Source organism: Diplotaxodon limnothrissa, linkage group LG20 (assembly GCF_057381915.1).
Source record: "Diplotaxodon limnothrissa isolate DT_005_m linkage group LG20, D_limnothrissa_male_GT1.1, whole genome shotgun sequence".
NCBI lineage: Eukaryota > Metazoa > Chordata > Actinopteri > Cichliformes > Cichlidae > Diplotaxodon > Diplotaxodon limnothrissa.
In genome coordinates this window covers 1,236,216-1,251,338 of record NC_140615.1, presented here as the reverse complement: position 1 = coordinate 1,251,338, position 15,123 = coordinate 1,236,216, and the positions used below count along the sequence as shown (strand labels likewise).

The following is a 15,123-nucleotide window of genomic DNA, read 5'->3' as shown; positions in this document are numbered from 1 at the left end:
AGAGAACAAAGCGAAGGACAGCCAGCAACCAAAGAAGAGTTTTGAATGTCCTTCAAGAAGCCTGGAGAACTTTTCCTGAAGAGTACTCAAAGAAATTACAAGAAGGCTTGCTTAAGAGAGTTCATTCTGTGTTGAAAATTAAAGGTGGTCACACCAAATATTAACTTTCCAGCTTCACAGAATTGTACAAAATATGTTTTATGCCTTACATGCTGCATTTGCATTTATATTTCTATCCACCACTGCACATATTTCCAGTTTTTCTAGCAAGATGTAAAGAAATGAGGGATGGCTCAAGACTCTCTACAAGTCATACAAACCAGGCACCATGGCAACAGTAATTACAGCCAGCACTGGTGCCGACAAACAAAATGTAATCTTCATGAGGACCCGTTTAAACAGAATAAAGCAGCTGCACATGCACACTTACTCACTCCGACAGCGTTTGGAAGATTAAATCACCTTCCAATATGAAGAACACACATGCTAGATTAAGATGATTACAGTTAAATGCAGATGATTGGGACCTGGGTGGGTCTAACATGCTTTTACTCCAGGGACTAAAGATCATCTTTGAAATGGTTTTTAATGTAGTCAAGAACTATCAGGTAATCCTCTTCAAATCCATTTTAGAGCAGAATACTGCAGTGAGTCTAAGAGGGCATACCGTCAGGAGAGACGCACAGAGGCCAACACAGTACTGCACTTGAAATTTACTTTTTACATCACAACTTGACTGGGAAAAAACAAAACGTGTGTAATTTATTAGAAAAGTATTTATGACACCAACATGTTATGGGGGAAAAAAACGTATACTAGCCAAAGTGCAAATATGAATCAAGTGGCGCAGTAAAGACACTTTATGTTTGGAAAACAGGATGATTTAAAAAAAAAAAAAAAAAAAAAAAAAAAAAGCCTGGTCACGGTATCCACAACTCATTTTCTCATCAGTTCTTCCATGTAGACGGCGTTCATACGATAAGCTGCCATCCAGTTGTAGGCTACATTATAGTAGCTTTGGTAGCCTTGCTCTTGAAACGGGGACATGGAGGCGTAGTAATCATTCCAGGCGCTGTAGCAGGCTCTCCAGTACGTTTCAGCACACCACTCGTCCTCTTTGTCAGTGCAATCTCCGTCTTCCTCCTTCTCCCTCTTCCGGTCCCTTTCCATCTTTTCTTTCTGTTTTTCAGTCTCTTTTTTCATCTTTTTTGATTCTTCTCGGCGTGCTGGGGCCGGAGCTGTCTGATTGGTTCGCCTGCCTGATTTAATGCTCAATGCAGATTCCCGGCTATCGGGAGGAGGCACAGCTCTCCCACGTGTTGCACACAGTGTCTGGTCAGAGTTTCTGAGTGGAGGAGGAGTATAAGCCTTGGGTTTGGTGGGGCTTGCTTGTTGTGTGGGTGGAGAAGGTGGATGTGTCATTGCAATCTGAGGCTTAGTGACAGCTCTGTTCTCAGCTCCTGTGGTCTCATTTGAACTTTCCAGTGTCGCATCATCTTCCATGTCAGATTCAGAACTGGAAGAACCAGAGATGGACCTTGGAGGTGAAAAGTTAGATTTAAGCCGTTCGACATTTTGTGTAAACATTTGCGCTCCATCATCATCAAGTGTAAGATACTCCTTATGCCCATTCTGATCGCTGGGTTCACCATCCTCTCTGCCTCTGAACTCTCTGATGATCTCCACCGATCTCCCCGGACCTGTAGTGATGAAGTCCTGGAAGTCCCGCTCGGCCTCCTCAAAGGTCACAAACTTTGACCTGCAGTGCTTAAACGAGCTGAGAGGAGGGATCTTCGGCAGACTGTCTTGGAGCTCTTTTCGAGTCTGTGTCACCTGAGCAGGCAGAGTATCCTCTGTGGAAGATATCTTTCTAGCATCCTCTTCACAGACTGCCTCTCGCCTGGGCGTTGGATGCTTCTTCTCTGGCTTTCTTTGACTGCCGGGCTCCACAGCTCGATCCTCAATGCAATCAGACACAGAGACGTCAGGCTTTGCACGTCTTTTCTTCTCTGCTCTGGGAAACAGCCGGGATACCGGGTCTGGAGTGGACGCTTCAGTGCAGACATCCCAGTCGCACGGCTCATCCATCAACCTGGGCTCTATCGTGGCTAAAATGACAGCAGACAGATGAGACCGGAATGACTTTTACCGATTAATATTGAATCAAAAGTAGACATGAAGAGAAAAGTTGTGCGTGCTGCATGTAAAAGCCCCACAGAGACGTGAACAGGGACTCACATGGCAGCGCAGACAAACTAAGGCCACACTTCTGAGCGATGGCCATCATCTTGTTCTCCTCCTCGCCATGGCAACAGTAGGTCACAGCCAGTCCCTGAGTGCCTACAAGCAAAATGTAATCTGGATGAGGACCCACTTAAATAACAGGAAGGGATAAAGATGAATGCAAGAGTCGCGTATAATGGGATGGCAGCTGCACACAAACACACGTGCACTTAGAGAGCGTACAGAAGCTAAGATTGAATAACCTCAATTCTGGGAAAAAAAAGTTAAATGCAATTAAATGCAAATGACTGGGAACGTTCTGCCTTTGGTGGTTGGGTCAAAAATGCTATTGATTCAGAGAGAAAAGAATTTGCTAAATTATTTATAAAAAAACATCAGTCTAGGTCAAAGACATATGCCACCAGAAGAAAAAGCTTTGCAACATTTTTTTATTTTATTTTAGGACAATGTTGACAATGTGCCGGTGAATGGCCACTCAAATTGAAAGCAGCATAACTAACCTTTTCATCAATTTGTAAACTCTAAGTAATATTTTTCCCGGAGCTATTCTAGTCTGTGTTTCGCATCAAGCTAATTGCACATCTAAAGAATAGTGTTTCTTCCAAAATGTGAGATGGAGGGAGAATCAATTCTACAAAAAAATAAAAAAAGATGCAATTTCTCTTCAAACATATTTTCCTGCTGCGGTGCCATTAGCCACCTGTGCTGCCTGACTTGGTGATGTGACAAGGTGAAAATGCTGAATGTCAAACAATGCTTGCTCTCGCTGCCTCTAAAGCAGCGCTGCACACTAACCAAAACGTCCAGCTCGTCCAATTCTGTGCATGTAAGTTTCCCAATCCTGCGGCACATCCAGGTTTATCACCAAGTTGACCTTCTCTGCATCTATACCTCTTGAAGTCTGAAATTGTGAAACACAAAGATTACTCAAAGTTATTAGGCTAACAGAAAAATGATTTCGAAAAATTCACGTAGATGTGTGGAAAGATGGAAGGTTTCTGCATCTCACCAGGTCAGTGGAGATGAGCACCCTGCACTGGTACTGCTTCAGTTTTGACATTGCCTCCAGTCTCTGGTCCTGACTCAGACCACCTGCAGAGGCCAGACACGACACCTCATTAAATCTGATAACGTCAACTGAAAGTCGCTGGCACGGAAGCATTAAAAATACACACATTCACAACACTGTATGAAGGTCATTTTAAATATGTGCACTGAAACGTTGCCAGGCAACACTGCAAATCATAAACCACCTGGCCAAAGAAATAAAGTCAAGAAATGAATGAATTCCAATGTCTAAAATTCAAAAGCAGCTGGTATACCAGTATAGAAATGCCTCAAATCAATTACCTGATTTTTCACAGTATTACCATTTTTATTGACTCATCCTAACATTACATTACATAAAGCAGTCTTACCAGAGATGCAAACAGCAGGCAGACCTTTGGAGGACAGGATGTCTGCCAGGTGCTGAGCCCTGTGGTAGCAATTCATCACATTAGCATTTGAGAAAGCTTTTTTTAAAATAATTAATCCTCAGATCTAATGCATTCTATATAAAACAAGTATAAAAAATATACTTTTTCTTGGCATTAAATGCAATCACATACCGTGTGTGTAGGTTTGAAAACACCAGCGCTTGGTTGAAGGGGATTTTACTAAACAGCTCTAGCAAGTGCTGCACCTTCTCCTCAAAAACCTTGTGAGGTAACGGATGGGACTGAACCAGCTTGTAATACTGCTTCAGACCTGACAGGGGGCGACACAAGGACGACATACATGCTGTCATTAATTCAACCTGACCTAACAACTTTGGTCCTTCGAGCAGGACGTGCTCTGTCAGTGATGTGTGTGAATTAAAAGGCTCGAGTTCTGAGCTACAGATAAATCCATTTTCTGACATTCACTCAAAATAAGCACAGAGCTTAAAATAGGATCCTGTGGAAGAGAAGAGTGTTTTTAACTTAGCCTTATTACTGTCAATCATATCTCATTCCCCAAGAATCTTCTGTCAGGAAATAATCCCATCAAACATGTCAGTTTGCAGACTTGGTTATCCATGCAGTCTTATTATGCAGAGTCTCTGTTGCTATGACAGCAATTTAAATACATTAGAAAATGTCAAGAGAGGCCAAAACTCAGGAATCTTTATCTTTTCCATTTATTAAAGTGGGTCTTACCTTTCAGGCCCATATCACTTGGATTTAGCCGTACAAAGGTGGGCTCTCTCATGTAGCGGGTGAGGTGCTGAGCAAGGGATTCTGGGTAGGTGGCGGAGAGTGCGAGCATCTGTTTGTTCACAGGCAGCGAGGAGAAGATCCAGCTAAAGAGGACCAGGATGATGGGTGAACTTTAGGTTATGTTGGTTTGTAAATGTGGTTACGACACGATATATAAACGGCTTCAGTCTAAATGTACTGCTTGCTCGCTACAGCGGCCTGCTGCTCATTTAATAGGAGTATAATCACAGAAATTGTATCCTCATACTTTATCTGTTCCTGGAAGCTGCCCTCCTCCAGCAGCTTGTCTGCCTCGTCCAGAACAAACAGTCTGATGCTGGCCGTTGACAACATGCCCAACTCGATAAGCTGCTTGATGCGACCTGAGCACACAACCGGAACACTGTTACCGAACAAAAACAACAGCGGCGTGGCAATTACGTGACGTGGCACTGCCGACTACTATCCCGGGTTCCTACCAGGTGAGCCCACGGCTACATGACACTTCTTCAGGTGGGTTTTGTCCTGACTCACAGGCCTGCCGCCAATGAAAACATGGCACTCCAGGCCCTCCATGGCACAGCCTATGGCCATGACCACCGAGTGGATCTGCACTGCTATCTCACGTGTCGGAGCCAGCACGAGAACCTGCAGGAGGGAAAAGTGTCCAAAATGAAAAAAACAAAAAGGCTTATACTCGATTGGGAGAAGATTAAGGATGAACAGTAAGACCCCAGAGCTAATAAGATTACATTTGTTCTACAAGACCAGGTGTACCTCGTCTTTATCAATCATTCTTCCCTTTCATTCATGCATTTGACACTAAGCAGCTTAAATTCAGCAGAAGGCCATCTGCTGGTCATGAAATGATTAAATAATAAAACTTCCCCTTTCCCTCTTCTGATGATGTTTTACTTTAACCGTCCGAGAGCAAACGTAGGTCATATCCTCATAATCAAATATTACACTGACCTGGGTTGAAGGATTCTCCAGGACCAGAGAGTCCAGGGCGATGGTGCAGAACACGCATGTCTTTCCTGTCCCAGACTTGGCCTGCACAATCAAATCTAAAAGAAGAGACTCAGTGAGCGATGCACAACAGGGCTGGCAAATGACAGTTTTGGCATCAGCAGTTAATTACCATGACTGGGTGAAGTACTGCTGCCTAATCCTCAGCATCAAATCAATTGTCTCCCACCATGGTTTAAATTAACAAGTGTTTACCTCAAGTACAATGAAATTAACTCATTCACTGCCAGCCATTGGCAGTGAATGAGTTAAACCCATTGACTCATTCACTGCAATTGACGGCTATAGACGTCAATGGCAGTGAATGAGTTAAGCACATTCTGCATCACCGCTGCAGCCGAGAGCTTTTTCAACACACGGGCAACCTCCAAGTGGAAAGCAACTATTCTGAATTTGTACCTCGTAAAGGCTGTAAAATGTTTAAAAGCAATAAACGCTTTTGATCCCCAAGAGTGATTTAGCACCATGATGAACAGTTGTGGTATCTATGATAGTCAAAAGAAGGACTAAAATACTTAAACTGTTTTCTCTGCAAATGATTTAAAAAAATGACCACTTTTCAACTAATGTAGTTGTTTCGAGCTTTTCAAAATAAAATACTTTTAAATATCCTTTAGAACTAAAAGATTTGTTCACATTTGACCACGGCTTTGAGGCAAGTTCACAACAAAAGTCAGTGTACAGTCTGAGTGTAGTACAGCTACAGTAGATGGAAACTTGATTTTTCTAACAATAAATTTCTGTGATTATTGAACAAAACAAAAGCAATATTCCTAAAAATAGTAATAATGTTTTGCCACCATTTCCAATACCATGAAAGCTATGAGGATTAAAAAGGAGTCCATCCGATGAGCATTTTTAACCCAAGCTAAGCTGCTCTACTGTTTCGTAATTCAACTAGATTTGGACTCATCAGATATCATAATCAGAATCCTTTATTATTCCCTAAAGAATTATGTGGTTACAGTTGCTCCAAGACAATAACAACGGTAACAGACCGAACTAAAAGTTCACAAAATAGAAGAAACTCTCTAATATATAGCTCAGTTATGAATATCCAGAATATTACACAGATGAAATACATATTATTGAAACAGATAGAAGCTGAAAATGTGTAATTTGATATTGTATGAAGAATTTTTATAAGGAACTACATTAAAATGTAATACATGATTGAATTATTCAGAGTAAAAACAATTTTTGGAGTACAGCTGAAGTTGCGGGGCCATATTAAACCCTTTTCTAAACTAATAATATAGCAGACCTCTGCAGTTAGTCGATAAATATTCGGACAGTTACACAAAGTTCTTTTTCCCTGTGTACACCTCACAGTGGATTTCATGTCCACCCCAGTCACCCCAGTCATAAACTGTTCAGACTACTTCCATCAGGAAGGAGGTTCTGCAGCATCCGGTCCCGTACCAGCAGACTGAGAGACAGCTTTTTCCATCAGGCCATCAGACTGCTGAACACGTCATAGACACCTCAGCTTCACTACTGGAACTTTAACATTATGCACTCCATACTGTACAGTAATGCCACTGTTTTGCACATGTCTCAACTCTGTATATTTTATTTTATATATTTTATTTATTGTTTACTCTATTTAATTTGTAAAATATGTGTACACACACACACACACACACACGTAGAAAAATATTTAGTATACACATCCAGAAATGCATATACTATTATATATTGTACATATATTTATTAGTTTCAGATGTAGCCATTCTTGTATTTTGCTTGTTTACATTATTGTATTTGCACAACTCTGTTGCTTGTGAAGCTCACACACAAGAATTTCACTCACATGTGCTGTACCAATGTACCTGCACATGTGATGTGACAATAAAAGTGATTTGATTTGATTTGATGAAGATGTGACTTTCAACTTATTTCAAGGGGTTCAACAGAAGTATTGCGTTAAGTGTTCGAGAATCAGAGGCACCATCTGTCAAAGAGGGCGGAGTTAATGTTACAAACTACGACTGTGAAATCGCAGGGATGCATGGCTGCCTGTGAATCTGGACCTCGAGTGTTTACTGACGATGTGCATGCTGGTAGCAGGAGCAGGATGTACCTTGAAGTGTAAAGGGGAATTCAGATTCCTCCAAGTGCTGCAAAACTGATGGAGCACTGCATCACAATGCAAACGGAAAATGACTCAGAGCATACAGCAGAAGCAACCTGAGAGTTTCAGAGGGCAAAGAAAGTGGGAATTCTTCCTAAACCAGCTGTTTAGGGTCTGGGGTCTTACTGCTCATCCTTTTGTCAAACCTCTGAATTAAAGCTGAACGTTTTCCCTTCAAATACATTTTGACAATTTGATTTAAAATTCACAAAAAAAGCATCAGTGTCCAAATACTAACGAACCTAACTCTAACACACCCAGCTATTGTACAAACAGATTTTTAGATCAGATACACGATGGTTTGTCTCTACTGCCATGATATCAAATGTAATAACCTTTTTACATTACGTTCTTTTAATAAGCCTAGAAGAGCTGGGAATCGAACCGCCAACCTCCCAGTTAGTAGATGCGCTACCTGATTACCCACAGCCAAGTTTTATGTCCTAGATTAATAATCTGCATAAATTTGCCCATAAGTGTGTTTTTTGATTGCAGTAATAATAGTGATAACAGTATTTTTTCATTTCATATTTATGAGGAGATGCATTGGATAAGCGGACGATAATGGATGGATGGATGGATTTATGAGGCATAATATGTCACATCACATTAATCATGTGCGTCTAAATATTTACGACCAGTATGCTTTGCAACAAAAAATTAAAATACTTTAAAAAGCTGTAAAAAAAATAATAATAATAAAAAAAATCTTAACTATAGTGCCAGTCATGTATCTGAGCAGACATGCAAATTATAACTGATGGTTAACAGACAGATTCTGATCCCTGATGTATGTAAATGCACTAATGTAAGTTAGTGGTTTTATTTCGCGTGCATACATAAGGTATTTTGTTGCTCTTCTTATAAAAATCAATTATAAGTTTTATACACTGAAAACTTTAATATTCCTGCCCCCAGCACACACACATGTGGACCCTCCCGCAGTTTTGTTCTGCACCCACCGAGTCCGCAGCGGCCGAGCGGGATCGCCTTGAGCTGGATCGGAGACGGCTTCTGAAATCCCGCGGCGGACAGTCCGTCCAACACGGGCTGAGACAGCAGCAAGGAGCCGAAGTCGATCCCCTCCGACAGAATCACGTCTTCGGTCCGTTTTCGCGCTTCGATATCGTGAGCTGCTTTCCTCACGGAGGTAGCCATGTTTGCTGTGCTGTTCACTGCCGGTGACCCGGGTAAAAAAAGCAGAGCCACAGCTGCGCTTTAGCCCCCTCTAGCGATGCGGAGGGGGAATTAATTTCTCTGCACAATCATCTGGGTGTGATTGGTCGATTACACACTTTTTGGCAATAAATCGTATATGGTTGGAAACCCTGTTTATTTCCCCCTTAGTGGTGCTAAATTTTTAAGGAAAATGCATTTGTGGGCTGAGCAGCAGAGTTGACTATGTGGGCTGTGCCCATGAAAAACTTGCAAAATCTTCTCTCCCAATGCCAAAGAAAGTATTCTGCTATTGAATCTTGTTTGGTGCAGTTTATGGGATTGAATTTTTGAAGTCTGAAGAGGCATATTAGCAATTTAATGGTTTATTCATTTGGTAGCATGTGGAAGAACCATCTGAGAACCATACCTCCTCCTCATGCTGGTCACCAGCTTGGTCACGTACTGCTGTGGGATGGTATCCCATTCTTTAAGCAGCATTTGTTGCAAGTCAGCCAATGTGTCAGTGTTGGTGACTCTGGCACGAACAGCACACCCAAGTTGACACCAGAAGTGTTCAATGGGGTTGATGTCAGGACTGCAGGCACACTATTCTATCATGCCCACTCTTGAACTCTGAAGATAGTCTCTGATAAACCTCATTCTGTGAGGCCGAGCATTATCTTCTTGGAGGATAGAGTTCGGTCTCAGACAATGGAAATAATGAATTGGTATTGGTTGGAGAATTACATGTTGAGATCTCTTTGCATTAACAGTACAGAAGTATTCATTTATGGCAAAAGGTCAATAACCCAAAAGTTCTTATTGATGGCCTTTAACAGATCAGTGCAGGAAACTGTCTTTTGATGAGGTTACAGCCAATGTTAGTTAGTGTCTTAACTCTTAAAAAGGATGAATTATTCATTGAGGTTTTTCACCATGCCAAGAAATTGCAAATGTAATCACATATATAGGGAGTGCAGAATTATTAGGCAAATGAGTATTTTGTCCACATCATCCTCTTCATGCATGTTGTCTTACTCCAAGCTGTATAGGCTCGAAAGCCTACTACCAATTAAGCATATTAGGTGATGTGCATCTCTGTAATGAGAAGGGGTGTGGTCTAATGACATCAACACCCTATATCAGGTGTGCATAATTATTAGGCAACGTCCTTTCCTTTGGCAAAATGGGTCAAAAGAAGGACTTGACAGGCTCAGAAAAGTCAAAAATAGTGAGATATCTTGCAGAGGGATGCAGCAGTCTCAAAATTGCAAAGCTTCTGAAGCGTGATCATCGAACAATCGAGCGTTTCATTCAAAATAGTCAACAGGGTCGCAAGAAGCGTGTGGAAAAACCAAGGCGCCAAATAACTGCCCACGAACTGAGAAAAGTCAAGCGTGCAGCTGCCAAGATGCCACTTGCCACCAGTTTGGCCATATTTCAGAGCTGCAACATCACTGGAGTGCCCAAAAGCACAAGGTGTGCAATACTCAGAGACATGGCCAAGGTAAGAAAGGCTGAAAGACGACCACCACTGAACAAGACACACAAGCTGAAACGTCAAGACTGGGCCAAGAAATATCTCAAGACTGGTTTTTCTAAGGTTTTATGGACTGATGAAATGAGAGTGAGTCTTGATGGGCCAGATGGATGGGCCCGTGGCTGGATTGGTAAAGGGCAGAGAGCTCCAGTCCGACTCAGACGCCAGCAAGGTGGAGGTGGAGTACTGGTTTGGGCTGGTATCATCAAAGATGAGCTTGTGGGGCCTTTTCGGGTTGAGGATGGAGTCAAGCTCAACTCCCAGTCCTACTGCCAGTTTCTGGAAGACACCTTCTTCAAGCAGTGGTACAGGAAGAAGTCTGCATCCTTCAAGAAAAACATGATTTCCATGCAGGACAATGCTCCATCACACGCGTCCAAGTACTCCACAGCGTGGCTGGCAAGAAAGGGTATAAAAGAAGAAAAACTAATGACATGGCCTCCTTGTTCACCTGATCTGAACCCCATTGAGAACCTGTGGTCCATCATCAAATGTGAGATTTACAAGGAGGGAAAACAGTACACCTCTCTGAACAGTGTCTGGGAGGCTGTGGTTGCTGCTGCACGCAATGTTGATGGTGAACAGATCAAAACACTGACAGAATCCATGGATGGCAGGCTTTTGAGTGTCCTTGCAAAGAAAGGTGGCTATATTGGTCGCTGATTTGTTTTTGTTTTGTTTTTGAATGTCAGAAATGTATATTTGTGAATGTGGAGATGTTATATTGGTTTCACTGGTAAAAATAAATCATTGAAATGGGTATATATTTGTTTTTTGTTAAGTTGCCTAATAATTATGCACAGTAATAGTCACCTGCACACACAGATATCCCCCTAAAATAGCTAAAACTAAAAACTACTTCCAAAAACATTCAGCTTTGATATTAATGAGTTTTTTGGGTTCATTGAGAACATGGTTGTTGTTCAATAATAAAATTATTCCTCAAAAATACAACTTGCCTAATAATTCTGCACTCCCTGTAGTTTTGGGGAGCAATATATTAGTGATTAGTAAAGTGCTTTTTTCTAAATGGATCCATAGATCTGTTGGGCAGAAAATGTATCTTCAAGGTGAATTTCATTCAACAAATCACAATGTCATTTTTTTCTTTTATTGCACCTTTTCTTTTTTAGCTTTATGGATTCATTCATTCAGAGTTGTGTAGGTATTAAGGATGATTATAAACAGAGACACTGACACTGAGCTCATTCTCAAATAAGCCACTCTTTATGTCATTAAGTAACTCAATCAGGCTAACATCTCATTAGTTTTTAACAAGAGAACATAAAAAGGTAGGGATAGGTATCCATAAACTACCAGTTTATTCCATTATTGGCTCCAAAATGTGTGACAAACCAGCGGGAATTCTGTAGACATATCGGTCGATCCTGTATGAACGTTTTGCATCATTATTAGCAGCTGCAAATTGAGCAATCATGGAAAGTGCAGTCTTAGAGGCTATCAGACAGACTTATTCTCTCCACAATCCGGCTCGGCGGATTTTGTTTTCTGAGAATTGCAAATCATCTGCGGCCTCCTCTCCTCTTACTGGGCTTATTTAGAGGGCCTCGCTTCCCTCTCAGAATATCAAGCACGCAGTATCTGTTGAACAGTTTTGTAGTTGTTCTGATTGCTACATTATTTACCAAATGATTAAAAAAATACTAAACACATACCTGAACCTGCTCTTTCTTTGCCTTGCTGACAATGTGGCCATTTTAGAGTTAGACGTGTTGGATCTGACACTTTTTTGTTTGTTGTTTCTTACCAGGCATCACTGAGGTTTTTCACACTGTGACCAGATTCTTCTCCTGATCTTCACAGAGCAAAATGGAGAGTGCTGCCTTCCACAGAAACTCTTCATCATCTAACAGCTCAGCCAACACGGAGCTCTTGTCCCGGACTGGTTACACAATTCTGGCCGTTATCATGGGTGTGTTCTCTGCGGCAGGGATCATCCTCAATGTCGTGGTGATTGTGGTGACGGTGAAGCACAGACAGCTGAGGCAGCCACTCAGCTATGCCCTGGTTAACCTAGCTGTTTGTGACCTGGGCTGTGCTGTGTTTGGAGGCCTGCCCACCACAGTAACCAGCGCCATGGGATACTTCAACCTGGGACGTGTGGGCTGTGTGTTAGAAGCCTTTGCTGTTTCCTTTTTCGGTGAGTCTACTTTTTCTTTTTCCTCACATAAACAAAAGAAGAAATACCTTAATGTATTCTAGTACAAGTAAAAGTACCTCAAGTAAAACCACCTGAAGGGAATTTTGTTATTTTATGTAAGATTTGCAAAACTGCATCTGAATAAACAATCACAAAAACACAAGACTTCTGGAACAGTGTCCTTTGGACAGATAAGACTATATTTGACATGTCTGCATATATATTGCACAGTGGTGAAAACCAAATATAGCATATTGGCACAAACACTTCATACCAGCTGTTAATCACAGTGGTGAAGAGGTGATGATTTGTATTTGTTTTGCAGCTGTATACCAAAGCATTGTTGAGACAAATGTCAGTCTGACAGCTAAAGCTTGGCCACAATGTGGTCATGCCACAGATAAATGTGTCCAAGCACAGCAGCAAATCTACAACAGAATGGCTGAAAAAGAAACGAGTCGAGGTGCTGTAGTGACCTGGTCAAAGTCCAGACCTTGCTTAGTATTTCAAATGCACACAGTCTGTGGAAACTTTCATTTTCTCATGACTGCTTTTGAACTTTTTGAGCTTAAAAATAGTTACTTAAAATGAATTATTTAAGATATTTTGAAGGGAAGCTTTTGTTTTTAGTTACATTATGTACTGTATTTCATGTATTTATGTAAAATCTAATGTGGAAACTAAAATTTAAAACTATAGTTATTGTCATTGAATTAAGATTAGCATTTCTTCCTTGAAATGTAGCACTCAGGTATAGGACAGGTGTCTCAATAGTGCGCACAAATGCAACACTTAGAAAGCAAAAGTCATAAATTATTCTGTCTTTTCTTGCAGGTATAGCAAGTCTGTGCACAGTAGCAGTCATTTCTGTTGAACGCTACGTAGTGGTGTGTTATCCCATGGGTGCGGTCCTCTTCCAGACCAGGTACAGCAGTGACCATCAAGATCTCACTTGGGAATGTTCCTTGCTGTACCAAGCATGTCAGACACCATCTCTGTTGTCCTTAGGCATGCAGTTGCTGGAGTGGTACTGTCCTGGGTGTGGTCATTTGTGTGGAGCACTCCACCTCTGTTCGGGTGGGGAACTTTTGAGTTGGAGGGCGTCAAAACCTCCTGTGCTCCTAAATGGCATAGCCGTGATGTTGGGGACATGTCCTACATGATAATATTCTTCTTCCTTTGCTTTGCCTTGCCCTTTTCTGTCGTCATGGTTTCTTACTCGCGGCTTTTATGGACTCTCCGCCAGGTGAGCAACAAAGGCTGCGCACACCATATATTTTTGTTGATTGTACTGAAAACATAAAGGAGTCCTCTGCGCTTGAATTTTTTTCCTAGGTAACCAAGCTGCAGGTATCTGAAACAGGAAGCACAAGTCATGTAGAGGTGCAGGTGGCACGCATGATAGTAGTGATGGTGCTGGCCTTCCTAGTCACCTGGCTGCCATATGCTGCGCTTGCACTTGCTGTCATGATAGACTCCAGTCTATATGTTGACCCTGTCATCGCTACCATTCCTGTGTACTTTGCAAAAAGCAGCACTGTCTACAACCCCATCATATACATTTTCATGAACAGACAGGTAAGCTGGTTTGAAGTACACTTAAATTCACACATACAAACAAAGAAAAAGAGGAATTCAGGCTCATGCTGTATGTTCATGACCAACCATGATCGTGTGTTTCCAGTTTCGAGGCTACACTGTTGCTGCGGTTCTGTGTGGATGGGACCCCTGGTCCTCTGAGCCGCAAACATCTGAGAACGAGACCACAGTTCCGTTTTTCATCAAGACCCCCAAGAAAATTGTGCCTAAAAAATCTTTGGAATAGAAATGTGTAGAAATTATTATAGTCTCACTGTTCTCATTATCAACCTCTGCAATGTAGTGCAAGATGGTTTTCACAAATGTAAACAAAATATCAGAGAGTAAAAATGATGCAATGAGCAAGAAGGTTGCACAAATCTTATGTATTAAGGCATAAAAAATAACAGTAATAAAAGCAGCAGTAATAATAATAATAAAAAAAAGATTTCCCTGTTCAGGCAGGCTTCTTTCCTGTTGTCATAACCTTTAATGTATTCAGACAACAGCACAACATCTTTCTTGTCCTCTGTCATTGATATTGTAGATGCTGTCATTGCTTTTTATCTCTTTTAAAGAATAAAAATACAGTTACATTAATCAAGAATAGAGATTGCACAACTCACAGTTTGTTTACAGACATTATTTAAAAGATAAAAAGATAAAACCTCACATATGTGAGCAAAATAGCCTCTGTTTACCTCAGTCTGTCAGTCAGGACCTGAATTATCTCTCCTGGCTGAAACACTGGCACACTTTTTGGGTACGCCTCTTTTGCTTTCAGATGTGGTTTGATTTTTTTGTGGCATAGATTCAACATAGAGGAAACATTTCTCAGAGATTTTGGTCCATATTGACGTGATAATATCACACAGTTAATGCAGATTTGACAGCTGTACATCCATAATGCGAATTTCCCATCAGACCTCATCTTAAAGTTTCTCTGTTAGATTGAAACCATCTGAGTACAGTCAACTTGTCATGATCAAGAAACCAGTTTGATATGATCTGAGCTTTGTGACATGGTGTGAGCAGTAATCAGAAGATGAATACACTCAGA

General features: G+C 41.3%; 2 protein-coding genes across 2 annotated transcripts; one reads left to right on the top strand and one right to left on the bottom strand.

Moving 5' to 3' along the window:
* Positions 1–920: 920 nt before the first annotated feature.
* Positions 921–8,784, bottom strand: ddx20 (DEAD (Asp-Glu-Ala-Asp) box polypeptide 20). The gene is made up of 11 exons (XM_085344623.1): positions 8,589–8,784; positions 5,436–5,530; positions 4,943–5,111; positions 4,732–4,846; positions 4,425–4,567; positions 3,855–3,993; positions 3,663–3,721; positions 3,254–3,336; positions 3,040–3,145; positions 2,239–2,340; positions 921–2,108 (listed from the first exon to the last, which is right to left on the bottom strand). The coding sequence occupies exons 1-11, from the start codon at positions 8,782–8,784 to the stop codon at positions 937–939; spliced, it is 2,379 nt and encodes a 792-aa protein (XP_085200749.1). The 3' UTR covers positions 921–936.
* Positions 8,785–12,154: 3,370 nt separating this feature from the next.
* On the top strand, positions 12,155–14,310 carry parapinopsina (parapinopsin a). Its single transcript, XM_085345065.1, has 5 exons — positions 12,155–12,485; positions 13,320–13,410; positions 13,494–13,731; positions 13,821–14,063; positions 14,170–14,310. The coding sequence occupies exons 1-5, from the start codon at positions 12,155–12,157 to the stop codon at positions 14,308–14,310; spliced, it is 1,044 nt and encodes a 347-aa protein (XP_085201191.1).
* The last annotated feature ends 813 nt before the right edge of the window (positions 14,311–15,123 follow it).